This window comes from Atheta coriaria, unplaced genomic scaffold (genome assembly GCF_025399875.1).
Source record: "Atheta coriaria isolate IRGN ID8LTWV9N9 unplaced genomic scaffold, Caltech_Dcor_3.1 hic_scaffold_15_pilon, whole genome shotgun sequence".
In the NCBI taxonomy this organism is placed as follows: Eukaryota; Metazoa; Arthropoda; class Insecta; order Coleoptera; family Staphylinidae; genus Dalotia; species Dalotia coriaria.
In genome coordinates, this window is record NW_027045457.1 from 1 (window position 1) to 25,528 (window position 25,528).

The window sequence follows — 25,528 nt, forward strand, 5'->3', positions numbered from 1 at the left end:
AAGGATAAACTACCCCGGGGCAATCTATCAAATAGATTCGTCGCATCAAAGTTATATACTGCCAAACTTTCGTCTCGCCCGCAATCGGCGCCACTTTGCAAACTTTTTTACTGCGCAGTGTATTAATCACTGACGATTTACCAACATTCGGGTAACCAATAAAACCTACTGAAATCTGTTTCTTGTCAATATGTAATTTACCCAACTGCCGAAGCAGATTGATCAGTGATCCCTTGCCAAAAGGATGCGTTAAACTAGCGTGGAACGCAATAGTGGGATATTCTTTATTTAACAACGCTAACCATCTCTGTGTGATCCAGGTCGGAACTAAATCGACTTTGTTCAATATGAAAATTAAATGTTTGTGTGGTTTTTCTGTTTTTAGGTATTTTTCTAAGTGAGCAGAGCGCGTACCGAGAGGGTCTCTTGCATCTAACACTTGTAGAAGCACATCAGAACTGTCTACTACCTTATATAACTCGTTCCAGATACGTCGTGATTGTCCGGCCGCCATTACCCAATCGCGAGGGAGGTCTTTCACTCCCTGATTATCTCTAACTATATTTGTATCTTTTTCATCAGAGTATCCTTCTTGTTTTTGGTTGACAAGCTGTGATAACTCTTCCATTCCTGATACACTGATGTTCGGACGTTTCCGGCTCTTTTTCGGTCCAAAAACACTCTCAAAACTTTCAGTGTCCAAGAGATGTACGCGTGCGTTCTTTGCTTTTTCATTTAAGAGAGTAACTGGTAAAGTTGTGGGTTTCATGACTAGTTGAAAAGGGTTTTTCATTGCTGAGCCAAGTTCAGTTTGGAATTTTTGTAGAGCATTTTGTGAGATGACGCGAGAATTACCAAACCATTTTTGATTGGGTTCAACACGGGCAATAGTACCGGACTTGTTCCATCCTTGGAAAGGCGCCGGCGTGAGAATTTTACCGGTTTTGTCTCTTTTAGCTTTGAAATTTCTGTACATTTGAATCCTTTTTATTGTGCCCTTGGTTCTTGGGTTTGCAACCCCTTTTAAGCCAGCAGTAGGCCGCTCGGGGTTCATTGAGTGCCCCGAGCGGTTGAAACCCTGCTTTCGGGGCGCTTTTGATTGAGAACTCACTTTTGGCATTTTGTCTATAAAATAAAGCAAGTTATTACGTTAAAGAATGTATAATTTAATAGAAGAATGTGACTAATTCAAGCAAAATGTATTTGGTTTTGATTCACTTCATTATTTAACTTACCAGTGATTTAATTCACTCGGATAAACAAAAAAATAAACACTACCCAAAAACACGTGCGACTACGTTGCGAAGATTCTTACAGGTTATGTTCATTCAAACTTCAAACAGCCCCCTGTCACTTAAATGGGAGAAAGATGCAAGAGTTTGCGTGTGTGTCGCGTAATTTTAGTACCTCTGAGTGGCGCTGGTAGTTTAGTTGCACGGTAGCTGTTTACCGTTTGTGTTGTTATCATATGGCTAAAATACGCAACTACATTGCAACCGTTGCAACTAGACTTCTCTCTAAATATACGTTCTCTGCAAATAGCGACAACCTTGAGTTGTTTTCTGCAACACGGAGTTTAAGGGGGCTGGTTCTAACTCTTGTTCCCTTCTTTGTTTTAACAATCGCTTTCGAGTTCCGATCGCAGTCATGAGCTAAATTTGAATGCGAATTTGATTCGCTTCGTCGGTCGAATTCCGATATAAAATAAAGTAAATAATGACACCCGTTGTCGCACTTTTCCTTAACAATGTAATTTATTTATTTCGCAGATAATTATCATCGTCAGCCCTTCTCGAAGTGTTGTAACGCATAAAATACTGGTAAGGTATCATTGCTTGCTTCTTTTATACACTCGTGTTCGTAATACATACATCTTTTTAATCATTTCGCACGAATGGGGCGGCGTACAAACTATAGCGAGGCATCTAGAGATGTAGAGTTAAATTCTACGTCGGGTTGTACTTATCTGTGGCAGGAATTCGACCTGCAACCCACGAAAATTTGCAAATTTGCGTTCCCGGCGGAAAATAATATGAATTAATGAATATTTAGACGATTTGTATTAACTAAAATTATATAGGTATTTAATTTCAAGAGTAAATTACTAAAGGAGTAAAATTTGAATGTTTTTATGCTTTTGTGTAGTTCTTGAAGAGATTTGATGCGATGTTAAAGAAAAGATGTAATTTTATGACGAATGCTTTGATTGACTATTTATGCAGTATTTATTGCTAAATTGATGAATATTTACATTTAAATTTCAAAATTTAGTTCATTTATTTTGAATTAATACATTCTAGCAACATCTACATTTAAAGCTTTGAGTTATGTGTAAAAATCTCTATTTGTTTAGACAGGGTGGTGCATGCGCAGTTCCGTGTACGTGTAATACACGGACACTGCTATTTAAATGCGTGACCATACACTGACCCATAGCAAATCATTCACTGACTCATATGCACGCCACACTTTTTGATACACTTTGTATTTTCTTGCGGTACTCAAAAGTCACCGCAGATGGCGCAATAATGCATGTTTTCGCTAAAAATATTCCTGCGAGTGAAAGTCGGCGTGCACAGTTGTGAGGCCGGCACGCAGCTCTAACTTCGTGCGATAAGTACTAATCTTAAATGGATATTCGTGTTTCGTGTTGTAAATTCGTAATACCGCGTTATATTTGCTGTATTGTGTGATTGTAAATAATATTTTAGAGTTGTGCGAACCATTTTTGTCTTCAGCAGAACACGACGGGCGGCTATTCTACCTGGTAAATATTATTATTTAAATAATTATGGCAAATAAGACAATTTTTAAGGCCAAGTTTGGCTTCCTCCGGAACTCGGATTCATTTCAACACTGTCCTAAATTGTGTAACTAAAGTTTTGTTTCTTGTTTATTTCAGTATCTACTCGCATTTGATTTACGGCGTTTGATACACTGGTGAGTGAAATTTATCATCGTTCATGCGGCTACACTATTTTATTTTAGATCATTTTATTTTGGTCAAATTTTTCTCTTGAACTAATAGTTTTCCCGCAATTTGATAAAATGTAAGCACATTTTCAACAGAAAAATTAAATTTGGAAATTTAAAGTTTTTATTTTATATCTTCCTGTAAGAAGTGCTCATGAGCATTTTATTTGAGTAATATTTTACTTTAGGACCTATAGTTTTCCCATAATTTGACTAAATGTGAACTTACATTTTTCACAAAAAATTAATTTTGTAAATTTAAAGTTTTTATTTGAAGTTAAGTATAAAGGTTTCTGGAGCATTTTATTTTACAAGATTTTACTCTTGACTCATAGTTTTCCCGCAATTTTATCAAATGTGAACTTACATTTTCCACAGAAAGGCCGATCGCAGGTATAACGAGTATATATTCAACTGACTTCCTGTCCCCATCCTCGAGCTGCTGCCAGTCATTCCGCGTGAAATCCACACGAGCGGAGGCAGGCATAGCGTTCGAGTGAGTGACCGATCTTCCGTCTCTTCCCCACTCTAGCGGCATACAAAACGAATGGAGATTTTCTCGTGCGGTTTAGTTTTCGTTGAATGTTTAACAGTGAAACAAAATGTGAAGTGCAAGTGAAGTGTTACAACAATTGCAACAAAAAAAGGTGAATAAAATAGCTTACTTACAACAATTAACATTCTTGAATAAACTTGTAAAAGTAATGAAAGATGGAAAAAAAAGACACGTGTAAACAAACGAAATTTAGAGGTTATGTTATGATAATAAAAATGAATTGTGGTAGTTCTACTATATAAAAAAAATGGTTGTTTGTAAAGTAGGTTTACGATCGAGATGTTTACGTGATAACGTCTTATTGGTGATATAAGTTTTGTTTGTTGCAATTGTTGTAACACTTCACTTCGCACTTCACATTTTGTTTTACCGCTGTATCGGCCGATAAAAGTTTGTAGTGTGCGGGAGCCTAAGGTTATAACGAGAGGGGGTATACCCGCGATCGGCCTGCGACACAGTTTCTGAACAGTCACCCGACTAAAACGATTTTTAACACGTTGAGGACGGCGCGGTTTTGGGTGTCTGTTGCATCGGGCGGCGTTTGAGCATTTTCTCAACTCTGTCTAATTAATTCAGCTGTGCGCCACTGGTGGTTATGCATTGCTGTATCAAAAGGCGATTGTTTTGCAGTTGCGTAGCCATTTATTTATTTTGTAATGAATGCCTTTATCTCTAGAGTCCGACCGAAACTATGTGCGAACTGAGATGGCAAGTGACGACCACGACTTAAGCCGCGAGTTAGCCCAACGACGCACGATAATCTGACGAACACTGAGTTTCGGTTATGCCGTGCCTTCAGCCACCCCGGCCGAAACCAAATTTGAAGCCAAAACTGAAATTTTGGTCGGTCACTATTTATTATAATATGTAATCTGAGTGACACATTTGATGACAAAGATGCAAGGCCTGATTGTATAGGGTGAAACGAGGATAAAGATATAACCGGCGAACCAGTGGCGCAGTAGTCAAAATGAATAAGTCTCTGTTTCAAAATGAGCCGTGTACTGATCGGTGGTAATAATGCCGTCCCATTGCGACCAGACGCGTGTGTACCACCGATGGTACACGCCGTCCTCAACGTGTTAAAGACGTTATCACGTCAATAAGTCGGATTTTCCTTCCTAACGCTATAACTTCAGAATGCACGAACCGATTTCCACGGTTTTGTGGCCCGCGGAAAGGTCTCGTCTAGAGGAGGTTTATAGCAAAGAAAATTGAGGAAAAATTTTAACAGAAAAGTGGGAAAGGGCACAAAACGATATGCACGACCGTTAGTTGTTAAAACACACACAGGAAACGATGAATATCCAGTTAATCGTTGGCGTTTAAAAAGTAGTTATAGCTGGTCGAACTATCAAAGTTTGGGTTAAAATCAAGAGATTGGGAGGGTCGGAAGAGGCGGTAGTATTAAAATTACATTGGCTCCACCGCTATCACGAATTATCGAAAGGCATGCAAGCGCTGAGAGTTGTCATTCGGCCAAATCAATAATTTGCGGACACGTATAACGCTTCGATCCAGTATTATCCTTGGATTCACTTTCATTAACTTACCGAATTTACTTATAGAAGTTCAACTCAATAACGCTTTATTTTTGTAATCGAAATGCATTCATTATTGTTGTCAAATAAAATAAAATTTTTCGTTTTCAAATATAATACAAAAAAACAACTCTTTTTTCAGCTTTTGTCCACCAAACAAAATATTACTTAAAACGAAGCCATCTGGTGGCGAAACGGAGTTCACCGGATTTGCTAGTGTTAAATAAAAACATAGTTGGACTCATACCCTAAATAATTATAATACGGAAAAAATAGATAAAGTTTCAACGTCTAGTACACCGATGGAGACTGAAGAAATCACCACGCTCAACATGATGGATCCCTACAGCGCACATTCCTTCAACATCCAGTACGCCGATGGAGGCCGAGGATGCTTTACGTCAACGTCTGCAATACCCACCACCGCCGAAAAGAAGCGTCCCTCAGGTGAAATTGAGGAGTACAGAAAACGTGTAGCAGCTATTAGAACCCCAGAACAGGCCGCGGCGTTTGCAAGAAAAGCCGCTGAAAGACAACGCAAAGCGTACCATCTACGTAGAGCTGCAAATTTAGCTCTCGCCAGCGGCACGGTGGATAATACTGAAAAAATAGATAAAGTTTCAACGTCTATACCCATATAATCGAGGATGTTTGCCGCCAACGTCTGCAATACCCACCCACTGCCGTAAAGAAGGCCCCAAGGAAATCGTGCACAGAAAACGCAGCAGCTTGGCTAGGAACCCCCAGAACAGGCCGCGGTTTCGTAGTGCTGAAAGACAACGCAAAGCGTACCATCTACGTAGAGCTGCAAATTTAGCTCTCGCCAGCGGCACGGTGGATAATACTGAAAAAATAGATAAAGTTTCAACGTCTAGTACACCGATGGAGACTGAAGAAATCACCAAGCCCAACATGATGGATCCCTGTGCGCACATTCCTTCAACATCCAGTACGCCGATGGAGACCGAGGATGCTTTGCCGTCAACGTCTGCAATACCCACCACTGCCGAAAAGAAGGCCCTGCGAAATCGTCAGTACAGAAAACGTGCAGCGCTATTGAACCCCAGAACAGGCCGCGGCGTTTGCAAGAAAGCCGCTGAAAGACGACGCAAAGCGTACCATCTATGCAGTAGAGCTGCAAATTTAGTCCTCGCCAGCGGCACGGTACTCAGCAGTGCATCAAGAACAACCTACCTGGTCTACAAAATGGTCTTCGTCAATACATCATCGATTCAAATCTACTTTCCTGGATAACGATTTTGGCCATACTTGTTCGGTTTTATGATAGATTATGGTTCAGAAATGACCTTAAAGCCATCACTGCTGTACAAAATGCAGATAATCTCAGATTGGTGTTGGGTGAAAATCGGCGTACACGCTCATAGGGATTTACATTGGTTTGCAGCCAATTGTAAACGTTCGCCGAATACAGGAAAGCTTCCGGAGTCTCTTGCGAAGATGAAATCCATTTCCACATGAGGTACCCAGGTCTACCGCCATTGATCCAATCAGTGAACGGCTGATCTCACCACGTCTGCCATTTTATGCAAGCACGTCGACTCCGTCATGATTTCCTCATATGGGATCATCATTGGGACGCGATCAACGTTCCAGTCGACGTGCAGGAAATGGTGAAAATGCTTACCCTGGCAACCGGATGAGGACGAAGTAATCAATGTCAACATCTGAATCTTGCGCACAAAACGAATTCTCCTTCTACGTTAGCGGATACACGTCTAAACGTACGATCAAGGAACGGTTGACGTACTTCAGAAGTCGAGAGCCTTATCGCTTATACGATATCGAAGTAGACGGTCGGTGAAGCTACAGCTTACAGTGCCATCAGAAGAAAATCCTGCCGGATGAACCTGGTCCCCGCATCGAAGCAATTTCGGCTGATGAATGTACACCTGAATCGGAAATGTTTGCTGCTAGACAGCACACACTATTGTGGAACGAAGAGGATTGTCTTGACATCGCACCGGGACATCGGCGAACGCCTTTCAACATCATTTACGACCGTCATGCTGAAGAATTATCATTTCCGGCAATATACTTCGGAGAACCACGTCGTTTCAACATGGGAGTTTCGGTGACACCTTATATGATGGCGACCAGTGAAATAAGACGAAGTGACAGACGCGGCGCCACGCCTCAAAAAATCTTGTACGTTGCTATGAAGATCTTACGTCAACGCATGGTGGATGGAATTTACAGCACGTTCCGGAAAGTGCCGGTTACAGAAAACGTAACTCGACGAATGTTAGAAGACTCAGAATTTCTTAAAGAATTTGTTATACAAAACCTTGCCTTTATGAAATCAGTGCCAATCTCCGTCCAGTACTGGGCCTCTTGCAAATGGGATCTCTTTGCTATGCTCCGTCAACTTGGGAAGCCGACCATCTTTCTCACTCTAAGTGCAAATGAAGTACGCTGGTTGACATTACTGAACTTACTCCTCAAATTGAGTAACAAATATCCTGGCAAAGTTGCTGAAGATCTAAACACATCAGAGCGGTGCAGCTTAGTGAGTGACGATCCAGTTACGTGCTGCATATATTTTCACAAACTTGTTGGTACATTGATGAACATGTTGAAAGCGAAGTCGAATTATAATCCGTTCGGCCAATACTTTGTTAAGGATTATTTTCTTCGCATTGAGTTCCAGCATCGCGGAAGTCCCCACGCTCATATTTTACTGTGGTTGAACAACGACCCCCTCGAAACCGTTTCAGAAAATATGCCCAACACCATCGAACTTGTGGAGAAACTAAGTTCAGTTGCAAAAGAAGATGTGCCTAACGATACCATCTACTCCAACCAAATACATAAGCACACTTTCACCTGCACGAAACGAGGCGAAACGACTTGCAGATTTGGAATCCCGTACTGGCCAATGCTGACTACCCGTGTATTGGTACCAATGCCAAAAACTGATGGACGCCGCGTTGCATTCCAGAAAAAGGGTAAAGAGCTACGAACTTCCCTTAGCGACCGTACATATGCTAGCATGGACGACTTTCTGAGGATCATAGTTTGACGTTCGATGCATACCTCGACGTAGTGCGTTCAACTCTGCGCAGGCCAACATTGTTGTTCAAACGCAACTTCGACCAACTGATGACGAACACATTCAACCCTTACCTTGCTGGTGAAATTAATTCCAACATTGACATCCAGTTTGTCTTAGATGATTATAGCTGCGCACAGTACGTCGTGGAATACGTTAACAAATCGGCTCGCGGAATGGGTAACTTGAATCGAGAGCTGGCGAAAATGATGCAAGAGCATCCTGAACGGGACTACACGGGCCAATTGAAGGCTTTGAGTATTAAACTTCTAAATGCAGTTGAAATGTCGGCACAAGAAGCAGCGTGGTATTTATTACGACAACCGATGAGCGAAACAAGCCGTCAAGTCGTGTACATACCAACAGTATGGCCATCGGAGAGACAACGTTGCCGCAAACGTCGTGTACAAATGAATCGCGAAGGAATTGATGCTGACAGTACAGACGTATGGACCAAAAATATCATTCAGCGATATGAAGAACGACCTCCTTCCTTGGAACCTGTATATTTGGCCGAGTTTGCTTCGTGGTATGCTAAATGTCAAGATTTCATCGACAATGAAGACGACGTGGACGTGCATGAGTATGAAAATTTGGAACCAGAGACCGAAAAAAAAACGACGTCAAGACAATATCGCAGACGACAGATGGGACGGATCATACGACACAGGCATTACGAAGTAGATGAAATTGTCAACTATCAACGTGAGATGGTGCTGCTGTATCTGCCCTTCCGCAATGAATTATCTGAAATTGTTGATTGCAATAAATTTCTACAATTATACAACGACAACAAGGATGTCATCATGGAACGCCGTCAGATATACGAGAAAAATCTTAACATCGACAGTGTGCTACAGGAGCTTGAAGCAATGATGATTCTGCAAAATTCTAACAGCACAGAACCAGCGGAAACTGAGGCAAGGAGAGTGTCTGTCGAACAGTCTTCATAAGGTGCCGAAAATAACGATGACGTGAATCAAATCGTTCCACGAGAAGGATTTTCGGTTGTAAGAAACGTAGCAATGTGATGCCAAAACAGAGTACTGTGAGTGAACTACAACCTGAACAACGTGAGCTGATTCTTAAGGTTATACATCGTTTTGCATTGCTGCAGGTACGAGTCGTTGGTAATTCAAGTATTCTTCACGGGACCGGCGGGCTTGCGGGAAAACTTATACATTGAAAGCAGTGGAGACCGGCCACTTACACAAATGCAGCTCCTTAACAATGCCTGCTTGAGAAGCGTACCAGAAGTACGGAAGTAACAGCAGTTCTTGGTGGAACAACAGTTGCTCAGCGTTCCGTTTACAACATCTCGAGTCGCAAAGATCTATCTTCTGGAAACGTTGCAAGCATACAGGGAACATGTCCGTTAGCGTAGGGAAGCCCGTTTTCATCGACGAGATCCAGCATGATAGTGCGGCTATACTGCGTAAAGCAATTATCGACTGCAACAGATCACTTGTAATTTAGATCAACCATTTGGAGGCATTCATGTGATCTTATGATAGCGGTAGCAGTGACAGGGCACCCTACAAAGGTAGCGGTAGAAGTGACTTTTATTCAGGGCACCGTTCGAAGGTAGCGGTAAAAGTGACTCGTGTTCAGGGCACCGTTCAAAGGTTGCGGTAGAAGTGACTCGTGTTCAGGGCACCGTTCGAAGGTAGCGGTAAAAGTGACTCGTGTTCAGAGCACCATTCCGGAAGATTTGCGGTAGAACTGACTCGTGTTCAGGGCACCGCCGTTCGAAGGTAGCGGTAGAAATGATTCGTGTTCACGCGGTAGAAGTGACTCGTGTTCAGGGCACCGTTCGAAGGTAGCGGTAGAAGTGACTCGTGTTCAGGGCACCGTTCGAAGGTAGCGGTAGAAGTGACTCGTGTTCAGGGCACCGTTCGAAGGTAGCGGTAAAAGTGACTCGTGTTCAGGGCACCGTTCGAAGGTAGCGGTAGAAGTGACTCGTGTTCAGGGCACCGTACGAAGGTAGCGGTAGAAGTGACTCGTGTTCAGGGCACCCTACGAAGGTAGCGGTAGAAGTGACTCGTATTCAGGGCACCGTTCGAAGGTAGCGGTAAAAGTGACTCGTGTTCAGGGCACCGTTCGAAGGTAGCGGTAGAAGTGACTCGTGTTCAGGGCACCGTATGAAGGTAGCGGTAAAGTGACTCGTGTTCAGGGCACCGTTCAAAGGTTGCGGTAGAAGTGACTCGTGTTCAGGGCACCGTTCGAAGGTAGCGGTAAAAGTGACTCGTGTTCAGGGCACCATTCGAAGGTTGCGGTAGAACTGACTCGTGTTCAGGGCACCGTTCGAAGGTAGCGGTAGAAGTGATTCGTGTTCACGGCACCCTACGAAGGTAGCGGTAGAAGTGACTCGTGTTCAGGGCACCGTTCGAAGGTAGCGGTAAAGTGACTCGTGTCAGGGCACCGTTCGAAGGTAGCGGTAGAAGTGACTCGTGTTCAGGGCACCGTATGAAGGTAGCGGGAGAAGTGACTCGTGTTCAGGGCACCGTTCGAAGGTAGCGGTAGAAGTGACTCGTGTTTAGGGCACCGTACGAGCGTTATAGAGAATATTTAAATTAGTCTCGATGTAGGGATATATTGGTAAATTACAAATTCCTCCTTTTCCTCATCCTTATTGCATCCCAAAACCAATATATTCTTTTCTTATGCCGAGAAATATTGAAACTAAAAGAAGATTTCGTGTATATGTGTTATTTCAATATTGTGAATTTTTACTTTCGTCTTCTCAAGTACGAGTTTACCACTACGTTTGTTTGTAAACAACTTTTGTTCGACTGACGTGTATTATCGCGACGTACCTGCCTTGTACCCGGTAACGCGTAGCGCACACGGCAGTCGTTTCACCGCATGGTCCGCGAGCGCGCCTAACTACAAGCCATGTGTTTTCAGACTTCAATTATTCAATTAATGGTCGTGTATTCTTATCGTCTCAGCAAAATATTCGTAACGAGCATGTGTGGCTATTTTGTTTGATGAGTTGTGACAGTTAGAGTGTTCTAAGTAAGAAATAAATGTCTGTTAATTTCTGCGCCGAGTTTTCAGTTGATAAGATATACCTATTCCTGGATCGAAAATCTCTTCATCATTGCACTGGTAGGTGTGTAATTAATTTTTTTCGCGCAAAGTTAAGACGGTTTACATTAAATTGATGATTTATTTTATTCCATTTTAGGGATATTAATTTTGCAGATTACAAACACGTGGTAGCATTTTTATCAGAATTCTTAGTTCCGTTTCCGAAAATAACATGCATAATTTAATTATTAAAGCATCTTAGAATTATTAAAATGACAATAATCATGTGGTCGACCACGCTCACTTTGCCGTCGACCGTCGGCTCGTTCCTCTTTCCGCTGAACGTTTTTAATTGAATTACACTCCTTAGCATCATTAAATGAAAAAGTTTCTTGTTGATCTAATAAAATCTTGTACGTTGAATAGTTTTTCGCTCCATATATCTTAATCTTTACAAGTAACTAGTTATTTTTATCGTGTTTACCTACTGTATTACAACGCGCCGTCGCTTGTCGTCAGCTGATTTGAATGTTCTGCCGAATGTTCTATCAATTTATTATGATGCTTCGCCCGACGGTTACCATATGCAGTTGATGCTATCATCAAATGATAACTATATACACAATACAGTGGAGTTGCGGTAATCCGAACCTAGTCTAATCCGGCACCCCTCGTAATCCGACATGGTCATATGCTATTTGTTTGTACTTCAGAGTTCATAAATGTATATGTTGCAGTCAATGCATACATTTAGTAAATGTATACATTTACTAGTCAATGCATACATTCGCTAAAATTCGTAGTTAAAGTATTCATTGTAACTGAAATGAACACATTAGCTAGTGGATGTATGCATTCACGGGCTGCTTCTAGTCAGTGGGTTGTGTGTTAAATCCGTTGATTAAATCGTTAAATTTGCCGTGAAACCTTAAACCTAACCTCTTTATTCGCGATGCACTGTGTGCTGTTGGCTGTTGCTCAATCTGTGCTGTTTGAGAGAGTATTCCCTGGCTGATTGTTGTTTTTATTCGTGCTGTGTGCTTCAATCTGTTGCTGTTTGAGAGAGTATACACTGGCTGATTGTTGGATGGTAAGTGAGTTATTTAAATTATATGTGTCCATAGAAATTTAATAATTTTAATTATTTTTAGCCATAAATATAAAATGGATAAACAAGCAATGAAAGATAAATTCTACCAATATATTAAGAATACTCCACAAAAAGCTAACGGCTTTCGTATTACTACGGAAAGATATACTCAACTAATAAGTGATGTTAAATTCGCTAAATCTGCTCAGAAAAAAGAACATCGTCACTTCTGGTTACTAAAACATTATGATACAGTGTATGTGGGTAATGTGGATAAACTAATTGCACCAATAGCAGATGAAAAAGTGCTGTATTATGTTACTGTTGAAGAATTGTTTGAAGTTTTATATGAAACTCATTTATCAATTGGACATGGAGGACGAGACAGAATGAAAAAGGAGCTTAACCTTCGCTTTAAAAATATAACAGTACAAGATATTCAAACATTTTTAAATAATTGTGAAGTGTGCCTTAAAAAAAGGGCGAATGAAAAGAAAGGCTTGGTGGTTAAGCCAATGGTGTTTTCTCTCTCATTTTAATTCAAGATGTCAAGTAGATTGCACGATTCCAATCACAGCCAGATGATAATTAAATTTATATTGGTGTACCAGACCACTTAACAAAGTTTGTCATTCTTAGAGCCCTAAGAATGAGACAGCGATGAAATTGCTGATCAACTCCCTTCAAATTTTTTTTAATATTTGGGCACCATCTATTTTGCAATCGGACAATGGCCGAGAATTTGTTAACCACGTTATTGATGATTTGAAAGGTTTATATTCACTATTAAAAATTGCCACAGCCAGTCTCAAGGCAGTGTGGAGCGTGCGAATCAAGATATTGAGAATAATATTTTAACCGCATGGATGCAACATAATCAAACTAGCACTGAGCAGAGGACTGGGTTATGTGCAGTTTATGAAAAATCGAGCCCTTCACGCTGGTATAAAGCGAAGTCCTTACGATATAAGGTTTGACAACCCGCCAAGGTCGGCCTTACCTCTTCTTCCCTACCACACGAGGTATTAAGCAGTATAAACAGTGAAGAAGATTTGGAAAATATTCTTAAAAATATCAACTGTAATGAAGAAAGTGTCCAGGAGATTCACGAGTTGAAGTTATTGCGGAAGAGATCTAGATCTAGAATCAGAGATAATGTGCAGACAAATTGTGCAACTCCAAATGTCATGGAAGTTTAAATTGTGCAAACAAATAACGTTTTACCACTCTTACTTATGTTTATGTTTCAAATTATTCTTTTCTACATATATTTGTATTTTTTAGCTGGCAAAGTTAAGTAAACACTTACTGTAGCTGCTATACCCTCACAATATCGCCGAAAACGATATTTTTTACTGTAAAACCATTGCAAGTCAATGTAGCATTTGTCAGCTTCGATGTGGATAGCTATTTCTGACCATTATACCCAATGTGCACACCACTGGCTTGACAATTGTATTTTTTTGCTTTTATATTTATAGCTTTCTATTTTTATGTTATAACTAGTTAAATCAAAATGTTGTTTTGCCATAAATTATTTCTAGTTTCTAGATAAATTTAGTGCAGACAAAAGTAACTTACTTATTATAAAAAAATAGGGGTTGGGTGATAAGAAACCAAAAAATAGGTTGTATGTATATTTTAATGCCAGCATTGAAAAATGTCGTAAAAAATTTCTACCAAAATTTTAAAAATTAAGGGTGAAAACAACCCTATCAATTAGAGATATGAAGTTACCACTTTGACCTACTGAATGCGCATATAATAATTTTCTTGAGCGGGATGAAAATGATTAAAATTACTAAAATGGCTATAAAGAAATAGGGGTTATGATAAAAACTAAAATTTAGTGTTGTATGTATTTTTAATTCCACATTATAAAAAAAATAAAACAAAAGAATTGTCCAAAAATTTAAAAAAAAGTTAAGGGTGAACAACCCTTATCACTTAGGGTATGAAAAATAGATGTCAGCCGATTCTCAGACCTACTGAATACGCATATAAAAATTTGGTAAAAATCGGTAAAGTTGCTTCGCGGAAAGTATGGAAACAAACACTGTGACACGCAAATTTTATATATATAGATTAGCTTTAGTAACTATCATCGAGTCAATTAGTTAATTCATTTTTGCATATATTTTACTTTCATTATTATAACCTATTTATTGCTGTTCAAACTTTTGTTCTAAATTATTATGTGTTTCAATTTAAAACCAAACTTTGCTTAATAAGTAACCTAGTTTTACCTGTTCAAACTTAATCATTGTGTGTGTTCTGTAATTCTGTTTTATCCTGAATCTAGAACGGCGACTGCGGTCTTGCGCTTGTAAAAACTTGTTCCAACAAAATTTTATTTTAAAATTCATCAATTAACGCTTTGACTGCAGTTGGTTAGTAACTCTGCATACATTACCTAGGTAATACATGCATTCATTAGTTAAAGTGTTCATTCTAATAATGAGTGAACACTTTGACAGCTGTTGGTTAGTAAATGTATACATTACCTAGTTAATGCATGCATTCACTAGTTAAAGTGTTCATTCTAATAGTGAGTGAACACTTTGACTAAAATGGGTAGTGAATGTATGCATTGACTAGTCAATGTATACATTGACTGTAATGTACACTTTGACTGCAACATATATATCATACTGTGGAATCTCGGTAATCCGACAATCACTTTGCAGGGCATTGTCGGATGAGGGATTTGTCGGATTATAGAAAACTGCCTAAGAGCCCTTACAGTCCGGAATTTTTTTCACAAAAATACCTTGTAATCCGACAAATTACAAATCCTAAAGTACAAACATATGGCATGACCATGTCGGATTACAAGGTGTGCCAGATCAAGCCGGGTCTTATTGGATCTGTAATTTATCGGATTACAAGGTACTCTTATGTAAAAAATTCCGTACTGTAGGGGTTTTAGGCAGCCCTCTATAATCCGACGAATTCGATAATCCGACACTGCCCTGCAAAGTGATTGTCGGATTACTGAGATTCCACTGTATATTAAAATGTAAGTGTTTTATTCTCGTAACACCTTTTTACTCACCTTTTCCGATGATTTTCGGGTAAAATCTTTGAATTCATATTAAAACCTAGTTGTTTCGTTGTAAATTTCCTTCGTTATGATGTGAATATTGACCATATTTGTAGTTTGTAACATCCTGTATATAAGTTTTCCCAACCGAGCGTAGGAAATCGCTTATATTTGTGAGTTTTGAGTGTTCTTTGTTTTAAACTTGGGATTTTCCGTCTGGAACACCCTGTATATTTGTTTTTCTTTGTGTCCGTGAAAATTATGCTTCAGCTGTTGTTTTAGGGCTTTCCTTTTTGCACTTCGAATTTTCTTTTTGCAACACCCTGTTTATTAGTTTTCCGGAGCATCGGTTGAAAGCGAGCAATATTTGTAGTGTTTAAATGCTTTCACCTTTGATCGTTGAATTTTCTATTTGTGACTTCCTGTATAATAGTTTTCCTTCACATCCCTGAAAATTTTGCTTTGACCCTTATTAGAATTTAACTTCTGGCACTTTGAATTTTCTTTCTAACACCCCGTGTCTTAGTTTCCCATACGTCGGGTGAAAAACAATCGATATTTGTAGTGTTTTTCTGTTTGTACTTTAAATTTTATTTTTTGTAACACCCTGTATATTTGTTTCCATTTTCCATCACCTAGAAAATGGGCTATTTACTAATTTCATTATCTCGGTAATACATTTTACAATAGTACTTGCATGTGCGCGGCTATGCAGATCGTAAGTCCTACTTCAATATGGCTACATGTATTTTGTTGACTTGTAAAATCTAAACATGTACTCTATTGTTAATTAATAAATAAGTAGAAAGATATACTTCTTTGATTTGTTTTACCCCTTCTATAATTTCAGGAACAGGTCTCTTCTCTCTCAGTGGATGATCCCCACTATAAAAATTGTTAAGGTATCCTGTGTGATTTGTGTGCTCCTTCTTTCATTTCAGCTACAGGTCAGAACTTGCAAGAATATTTTTATGTGTCGCCTCGCTTGAGGCGACTTAAAACTTAGAAATATTTGAACAAGACCTTATAAGGATTGTCCTTATAAGGAGTTCCCTCTCTTTGGGGTGATCCCCACCATAAAAATTGTTGATATGCCTGAGTATTTCGGGGATGAAGCGCAGAGACATCGCAGCTGTAGGATGGGCCGGGAGCAATGGACACATCGAAGCAGTTGACTGTCTTAAAGAACGACACGCCGACAAAAATTTAAAATTACCGTCACCCCTATCTCTCTTTTCTTCTTGTACTCTCTTCTCTTCTTTTCTTTCTCTTCTTATTTTTCCTATTCTTCCCTGCTGCTCGCTCTACTTTCCTTATTCGACCATCATCTTCTACTTATTCCTATTGTTGCTTCGTCGTACTCTGCTTTTCAAGTTATTTCTGGCATTTGAATCTTGAATTTCTGTGGTATGCAACCCACATTTCTTAAATGTCTTATTATTCAATAAAATTGGCTCTACAACTGAGATTCGAACCATGAACCTCCAGCATGCTAGCATGTACACATACCACCTGAACCACAACGCTCACTTACCAAGCTCTATTCGTTTCAGGTATAAATGTTGTTCTTTATCTCCGCTTTTAAAACAACAACATTTATTTATCTCTTATATGCATTTCAAACACGGGTAATCAAATATCTTTAAATCTAATTCTGAAAACGACCATAGGAACACAGAGAGATAACTGCTTCAAAATATACTATTAAATTATATTTTATTGAAACGCATATAATCAAGACAGTACATACACAAATTTAATTCTGTTACATGAAATTTAAGTACATGTGTTCCACGTTACTTACAAAAGTTACGTAATTTACTAGTTTCACTTGCTTGAATGTTTAATTTTCACTAACTGGTACGGAACAGATTTTACGGACTTCATTCCTCACCGGAAACAATCGTGGTATATTTCCACGATTGAATTATTTAATAAATGCCCAATAATTTATAAATCTAGTAAGAACTCTTCGTAAGGACGAGAGATATCCGACGGGCAACTGAAAACACGTACGTACATTGAAAAAATAACTTAATTTATACTTCCACGCGCGATAACTTATTAATTACACGTCGCATACATCTATCAATGCTAAATTCTATCCGTGCTGACCGATAATTAAACTACCGACTTATAACCTCAAAAACGTGAAAAATCACCACGAGAACCGACCGACTTACAAAACATGTGCACGATACGCAACGAACACAGACCTGCAAGAATTCTATAGAAGGGGTTTGGGATAAAACCACTCACTTTCAGATTTCATGGGCGACAATTCAATAACTGTAAGCCACACTTGCTGACATTCATTCTCATTCATGCCACCATTACATTAACATCTCAAGAAACCCGATTAATAACTATGCAGATAGACGCACAAACTAAACACGTGTTCACGACACCACCGCGCACGACCGACTAAGCAGAGAATTGTTAGAAAATTGTCAGCCGACGTAAACATCTAGTTGGTGAAAAAATCACCCTTTCATGCAAATTTTCTCCCAGGTCGAATTCCTGCATACAACAAATACAACCCGATGGAGGGTGAAAAATCACTTTAATTTGACATCTCTAAAGATTGCGCGGAAATTTCTAAGCAACCTCTCGCGAGCTATAGCGATAAAACTCTAACAATTTCACTCTCCATGTGAAAATCCTACTTAACACCCCAATTTTCAAATTTACCAATGCGGCATTCCCGCAACAAATTAATACAACGTCACGGAGAATTTAATTTAACACCTCTAGACACGTCCCTTTTGCGAGTTAAAGCTAGACAACAGTGCTGGAACTCCCAAATACCCTTATCCGCATTACTACAACAAATAAATCTCAAAGTCGTCCCATTAGCAACGGAAGCAATAATACAATACAGTAAAAGTCGTGAGGCGTATGTGCAATACAATGTAAACTCTTGATAACCCGTTTTATGACGCTAAAGTATGTACAAGAAGGTTGGTTTGTGGCAAATGGCTGGGCGAATAAAATCCGTCTTTAAACCAACTAAACTTAATGATTTTCGTTATAAAGAGTTTACACTGCATGTTATTCCACAAGCATTCATCAAATCAATCATCAAAGGTCCCTAAATATATACACTTCGAATTATAAGTGAATTAAAAGAATGCGTTTATGGTGAAAAAGTCAGGAAGTTCTTTTGTGTCATTCCCTGTGCGCATTATTTATACTGCTTTAAAAATAATGTGTGTGCGCAAGAAGTGTTTTCAAGATAAGCAATAAATTATAGAGGTATCGCATCCCGTCGAAACGCAAATGCCTTCCACCAGGCTGGAACGTGTTCCTTGGATGATGTCGTGGTAGGCGATTATCGAGTGCATTCTCCACCGTAGGATGCATCTGTGCGTGTTTACGCACAAAATTAATTTCTATAATAATATTTCTAAAATTAAATTTGATATGATAATAAAATACATGTGATACTAAGTTAACTGCCGCGTTCAAATTAAATGAAATTCCAGTAAACAAAAATAATGAAAATGTGCACTTTACCTTTCTTTCTCGCGGTGCATGCAGGTCGCTGGAACATGGATAATACGGACGCCATTGCTGGTAGCCAAAAGATGATCTTCGGGAATATATTTGGCGCAGAATTCACTAAGAACTAAAATTAAATCACATTTAACTGCAGTAATACCAGACACGCTTAGATAACCAAAAAGTTCACAACAATAACAAAATAAGATAACGTTCTAACCGTGCGTAAGCCAAGACCTTGCTTGCACAAATAGGTGAATTAAACGGGGACAGTGATTTCAGAAAAAGAAAATAAAAAGTCTGCACTTTACCGATTTTTCCCCGCTACCGCGCAGAACATTGTCCATGTTCCCGGGACAAAATACCAAACACAACGACACAGATAGACCGCAATTAAACGAAATAATATTCCAACACACGTTGCAAGACGTTGCAGGTACATGCTACGTGCTACGAGCGTGTAGTGTAAACAAGTTGATAGCACACGGCCATCTTGCATCACGCACAACAAACGTAAATAAAATTGACGATTGTGTATATTCGACACCTATAATCCACTAATAAAACACTAAACACTCGAAACACAGACAATCGAAATGAACGCGATTTACCAAATTACAAACTCAAACTAAAATGAACAGCCGCGAAAAACACGTCCGACCCATTCCACGATCGGCACAAAACTGCGCTGAGTACACCTCCGCGTGTTTTGAAAATTGCAAGAAAAGGCGTAGCTTTGGTGGTCATTTTGAGGCAATTACGATGAAATTTCGCAAGAGTTCAGGGTGAATTGTAAGAATGCACTCTTGCCCTATCATAAAATCGAAAAATAACTAAATTATAGAAAAACCGCGTTCCACCGCGTGTTTTGAAAAATGCAAGAGAAGGGAAAACTTTGGCGGCCATTTTGTGGCAATTAAGACCGCATTTCGCGAGGCGTTAAGGGTACTTCTTAAAATGCACTCTTGTTCTATCATAAAATAAAGAAAAAGCTAAAATATGACAAAGGGTTCCCGAAATATGGTCTGCTTTCCACCGCGTGTTTTGAAAATTGCAAGAAACAGTTACGATCGAATTTCGCAGAGCTTCAGGGAGCATTTTAAAAATGCACTCATGTCCGATTATAAAATAAATAAAAACTAAAATATCATGAAAGGTTCCCGAGATATGGCCTGTTTTCCACCGCCTGTTTTAAAATTGCAAGAAAGGGGCTAATTTTGGCGGCCATTTTGAGGCTGTTATAACCGAATTTCGCGGGGGTACAAGGGTGCATTTTGAAAATGCACTCTTGTCCTATCATAAAATAAATAAAAACTAAAATATGGCATAAGGTTCTCGAGGTATGGATTGTTTTACACCGCGTGCATTGAAAAATGCAAGAAAAGGGAAAACTTCGACGACCATTTTGACGCAATTACAACCGAATTTTGCGGGGTTAAGGGTGCATCTTAAAATGCACTCTTGTCCAATAATAAAATAAAGAAAAACTAAAATATGACAAAGTGTTCCCGAGATATGGCCGGTTTTCCACCACTTGTTTGGAAAATTGCAAGAAAAGGCCTAACTTTGACGGCCATTTAGAAACTGTTACGACAGAATTTCGCGGAGGTTCAGGGGTACATTTTAAAAGGCACTAATGTCCTATACTAAAATAAAGAAAAACTTAAATAGGACAAAGGGCTCCCTAGTATAGCCTGTTTTCCACCGCGTGTTTTGAAAATTGCAAGAAAAAGCGTAACTTTGGCGGCCATTTTGATACAATTACCATCGAATTTCGCGGGGTTCAATGGTGCATGTTAAAAATTCACTCTTGCCCTATCATAAAATCGAAAAATAACTAAATATGGCATAGGGTTTTGAGATATGACCTGTTTTCCATCACGTGTTTTGAAAAATGTAAGAAAAGGGCAAACTTTGGCGGCCATTTTGATGCAGATAGAACCGAAATTCGCTGAGCTTCAGGGGTGCATTTAAAAATGCACTCTTGTCCTATCATAAAATAAAAAAAACTAAAATATGACAAAGGGATCCCGAGATATGGCCTATTTTCCAAAGCATGTTTTGAAAATTACAGAACGTAACTTTGGCGGCCATTTTGAGGCAGTTACGATCAAATTTCGCGGAAGTTCTGGGGTGCATTTTAAAAATACACTCTTGCCCTATCATAAATTAAATAAAAATCTAAAATTTCACGAAGGGTTCCCGAGATATGGCCCGTTTTTCACCGTGTGTTTTGAAAATTGCAAGAAAAGGGCAAACTTTGGCGGCTATTTTGAGGCAATTACGACCGCATTTGACAAGGGTTCAGGGGTGCATTATAAAAATGCGCTCTTGTCCTATCATAAAATAAAGAAATAATTAAAATATGACAAAGAGTTCCCGAGATATGGCTTGTTTTCCACCGTGTATTTTGAAAAACGCGAAAAATGACAATCTTTGTCGTGTCCTTCGTTTTGATATTACCCGCAATTAAAATAAACAAGGCACCCTTAATTCGCGAGCTATTGCAACACGCAGGTCATAAAACATTTGACCGAATAATATAACTTAATAAAAACTTACCAATGCAGTGATTGCTAGGGCACAGCAAGTACTGCAATTAAAAGAAAACATAAGTTAAAATAATATGCAATTGAACGCATCCAGCGCATATATAAAACTTATATAAAAATTGTGGATATTAAACGCACAAATTAATCATTAACTAAACACTGCAGATGCACGTTACAACTAAATAGTAAATTGATGAATAATAAAATCGAAAAATAACTAAAATATGACATAGGGTTCCCGGGATATGGCCAGTTTTCCATCGCGTGTTATGAAAATTGCAAGAAAAGGCCAAACTTTAGCGGCCATTTTGAGGCAGTTACGACCGAATTTCGCGGGGGTTCTAGGGTGCATCTTACAAATGCACTCTTACCCCATAATAAAATCGGGAAATAGCTAAAATATGACAAAGGGTTCCCGAGATATGGCCAGTTTCCCACCGCGTGTTTTGAAAATTGCAAGAAAAGAGCAAACTTTAGCGGCATTTTTGACGTAGTTACGGCCTAATTTCGCGGGGGTTCAGAGGTGCATTTTGAAAATGCACTCTTACCCTATAATAAAATCGAAAAATAACTAAAATATGACAAAGAGTTCCTGAGATATGGCGAGTTTTCCACCGCGTGTTTTGAAAATGGCAAGAAAAGGGCAAATTTTAGCGTCCATTTTGAGGTAGTTACGACAGAATTTTGCGGGGGTTCAAGAATGCATCATAAAAATGCACTCTTACCCTATAATAAAATCGAGAAATAACTAAAATATGACCAAGAATTCCCGAGATATGGCCATTTTTCCACCGCGTGTTTTAAAATTGAAAGAAAAGGGCAAACTTTAGCGACCATTTTGAGGCAGGTACGACCGAATTTAGCGGTGGTTCAGGGGTGCATCTTAAAAAATCTGTCTTACGCTATAATAATATCAAGAAATAACTAAAATATGACAAAGGGTTCCCGAGATATGGCCAGTTTCCCACCGCGTGTTTGGAAAATTGCAAGAAAATGGCAAATTTTGTCGTTTTCTTCATTTTCTATATTACCCGCAATTAAAATATTGCAACATGCAGGTCATAAAACATTTGACCGAATAATATAACTTAATAAAAATTTACCAATGCAGTGCTCATTGATTGCTTGGGCACAGCAAGCACTGCAACTGCAGTAAAACACAAGGTAAAATCAAAACATCGCATACAATATAATATTATATTCAAACATCGGAGATAACAAAACATTCTGTGCTGAGAAGCGCAAGTCAGATATAAGTTACTTACTCAAGTACGAAGGGTTCTCCTAATGACGGGAAACAAAATGGCAACAATATGCATTTGGAATGTACACAGCAAACGCACACATATTTACACAAAATTATGAATATTAAACACGCAATTAATCATTAACAAAATACTCAATTGAAGAGTCCGATAAAACGATACGAATCGCGCGAAATACGTTTAGATGCGCCAGCAAGCAACGATGCGGCAGTTCCCAATAAGACAATGTGCCTGCAGCATGAACCCCGCAGGTAAAAGCAATAGAATTGTGCGTGAATTGCAACAGGCATGTTACCTGCGATCACAACTGAACGTGACAACGTGCGGCGTAAGGGGATTGCAACGACGACACACGGGCATTCGATAAGAAAGTGTAAATTGTGTTCAAAACAAGCACAATTCTCGTATCGAATGCCAACGTTTGCTGTTAATATAGAAATAAAGAATATAATTCTATTTTATGATTTTTAGTACAGGCAAGTGCCATCTCTGAATGCTAAGAATAGTAGTCCCGCAATTAAAATTATTAAAACCAATCAAAAATTAAAATTCGAGTTGTATAATTCTAATTTCTCATGGAAAAGATTTTCGTGGGGTAAAAAGGTAAAAAAACGGGACTAAAAGTGCTAAAAAGTGCAAAGTGCAAAGTGCAAAAAGTGCTTCCTTTTTTCACCCAATTTATTCAATTGCGAATATCTCGTAAACTAAAAGCTGCAGAAAGGAACGGATTGAAAAATATTGAAGTCTCAACAATTCATGATAAGACTACCTACGCGATTTGCAATAGACACGATATACTCTGCGATTCAAACTAAATTAGAATATGCTGCATGCAGCAAGTTGATGCGGCGTGAGAAGACGGTGCGTACACATGCGATAAAAGTTGTTTATATCGAATCGCTGATAACAACAACACTGTATACAAAAATTATTCTTCGTGGCCACGTTTGTCGATAAATATAAAAATAAGTCGTATAACTCGATTTTATGATTTTAGTACATCCTAATGCTATCTTATGAATGCTACAGATAGTAGTCCCTGAATTTAGATTAATAAAATTAATAAAACAATAAAATTCAAATCATGAAATTATTACTCTTATGCAAAAGATTGACCGATTTTTACATCAAAATATTTAAGGCATATTTAATTAAATGATGGATTGCTAAGGTTATATTTTAGCAATGAACAAATCCAACTGAATTTTAAGACAATTTATACTAAAATAAAACACTCGTAAAATTCAGTGTTTTGTTGCAACTTCAGTAGAAAAATTATAAATTCCCCCAAATCCGAAGTTTTCTGCTGAAAATTATCACATTTGATTAAATTACGGGTAAACTATGAGTCCAACAGTAAAATTTTACTAAAAATAAAATGATCAGGAGAATGGTTTATAGCAACATCCAAAAATAAAACTTCTAAATTTTCAAATTTAATTTTTCTGTGAAAAAATGTGAGTTCACATTTGATCAAATTCAGTGGGAAAACTATGAGTCCAAGAGTAAAATTTTATTAAAATAAAATGCTCAGGGAGACTCATAACAACTTCCAAAATAAAAACTTTTAAATTTACACATTTAATTTTTCTGTGAAAATGTAAGTTCACATTTGATAAAATTGTGGAAAACTATGAGTCCAAGAGTAAAATCTTTTATTAAAATAAAATGTCTAGGGAGACCTTTCTATAACAACTTCCGAAATAAAACTTTAAATTTACAAAATTAATTTTTTGTGAAAATGTAAGTTCACATTTAGTCAAACTATGGGAAAACTATAGGTCCCAAAGTAAAATATTACTCAAATAAAATGCCTAAGTGAGCACTTCTTACAGGAAGATACAAAAATAAAAACTTTCACCCCAAATTTAATTTTTCTGTGAGCTGTGTGTCTACATTTTATCAAATTCAGGAGAAAACTATTAGTTCAAGAGTAAAATTTTACAAAAATAAAAATACTGAGGAGGCCGTTTTAGGGTAACATTGAAAATAAAACCTCAAATTTTCAAATTTAATTTTTCCTGGGAAATGTAAGTTCACATTTAGTCAAATTACGAAAAGCTATGAGTCCAAGAGTAAAATGTTACTATGATAAAGTGTTTAATTGAAAACGTCGCTCTGAACATCCGTACAAAAGGTTTGAATTTCCATTTTCAAATTTCTATGGAAAGTTTGACCGAAATTTCCGCAGAAAGAAGCTTAAGATATTCATTCTCTAATTGCAGAAAACCGAAAATCGAAAAAATAGATACTATAAAAATTTCACTCACCAGTGTATCGAGCACCGTAAAATCAAATGCGAGTAGATATTGAAATAAACAAGAAACAAAATGAAATGAATCTGAGTCTGGGAGGAACCTAAACATTGCCTTAAAATTATCTAATTTGTCAAGTAATTATTTAAATAATAATATTTACTCAGGTAGAACAGCCGCCCGTCTTGTTCTTGCTGAAGACAAAAATGGTTCGCAATAACCTAAAATACACATATTTACAATCACACAATAACATGGCCGATTTCTATGCGCGACGGCAAGCGATACCAGATACACGCGAAACCATAATAAACACACAAACATTGACTTCCGAAGATTACATACGCGATAAATATTTAGCCACTAAAACCCGTCTATTAACACTAAATTCAAGCAAATATAACGCGATATAACAAATTTTACAACACGAAACACGAATATCCATTTAAATATTAGTAATTTATCGAAGTAAGAGTTGCGTGCCGGCTACACAACAACTGGCACGCTGGCTATCACTCGCAGGGAATATTTTTAGCAAAACATGTATTATTGCGCTTAATCTGAAGTTACTTTTGAGTACCCTCTTCAAGAAAATACAAAGTGTATCAAAAAAGTGTGGCGTGCATATGAGGCAGTGAGTGATTGGCTA

General features: G+C 38.4%; 1 protein-coding gene and 2 long non-coding RNA genes across 3 annotated transcripts; 1 reads left to right on the forward strand and 2 right to left on the reverse strand.

Annotated features, from left to right (window-relative positions):
• Positions 1-6: 6 nt before the first annotated feature.
• Ns2 (nucleostemin 2) lies at positions 7-1,379 on the reverse strand (the record flags this gene model as incomplete). Its single annotated transcript, XM_065315625.1, has 2 exons — positions 1,236-1,379; positions 7-1,125 (listed from the first exon to the last, which is right to left on the reverse strand). A coding segment is annotated over exon 2 (1,114 nt), but the record flags the coding sequence as incomplete, so codon positions are not given.
• Positions 1,380-2,593: 1,214 nt separating this feature from the next.
• LOC135802081 (uncharacterized) lies at positions 2,594-5,434 on the forward strand. The gene is made up of 3 exons (XR_010550502.1): positions 2,594-2,767; positions 2,903-2,940; positions 5,213-5,434. It is a non-coding gene; the product is annotated as an uncharacterized lncRNA (long non-coding RNA).
• Positions 5,435-18,417: 12,983 nt separating this feature from the next.
• On the reverse strand, positions 18,418-19,693 carry LOC135802050 (uncharacterized). Its single transcript, XR_010550496.1, has 2 exons — positions 18,823-19,693; positions 18,418-18,698 (listed from the first exon to the last, which is right to left on the reverse strand). It is a non-coding gene; the product is annotated as an uncharacterized lncRNA (long non-coding RNA).
• Positions 19,694-25,528: the final 5,835 nt, after the last annotated feature.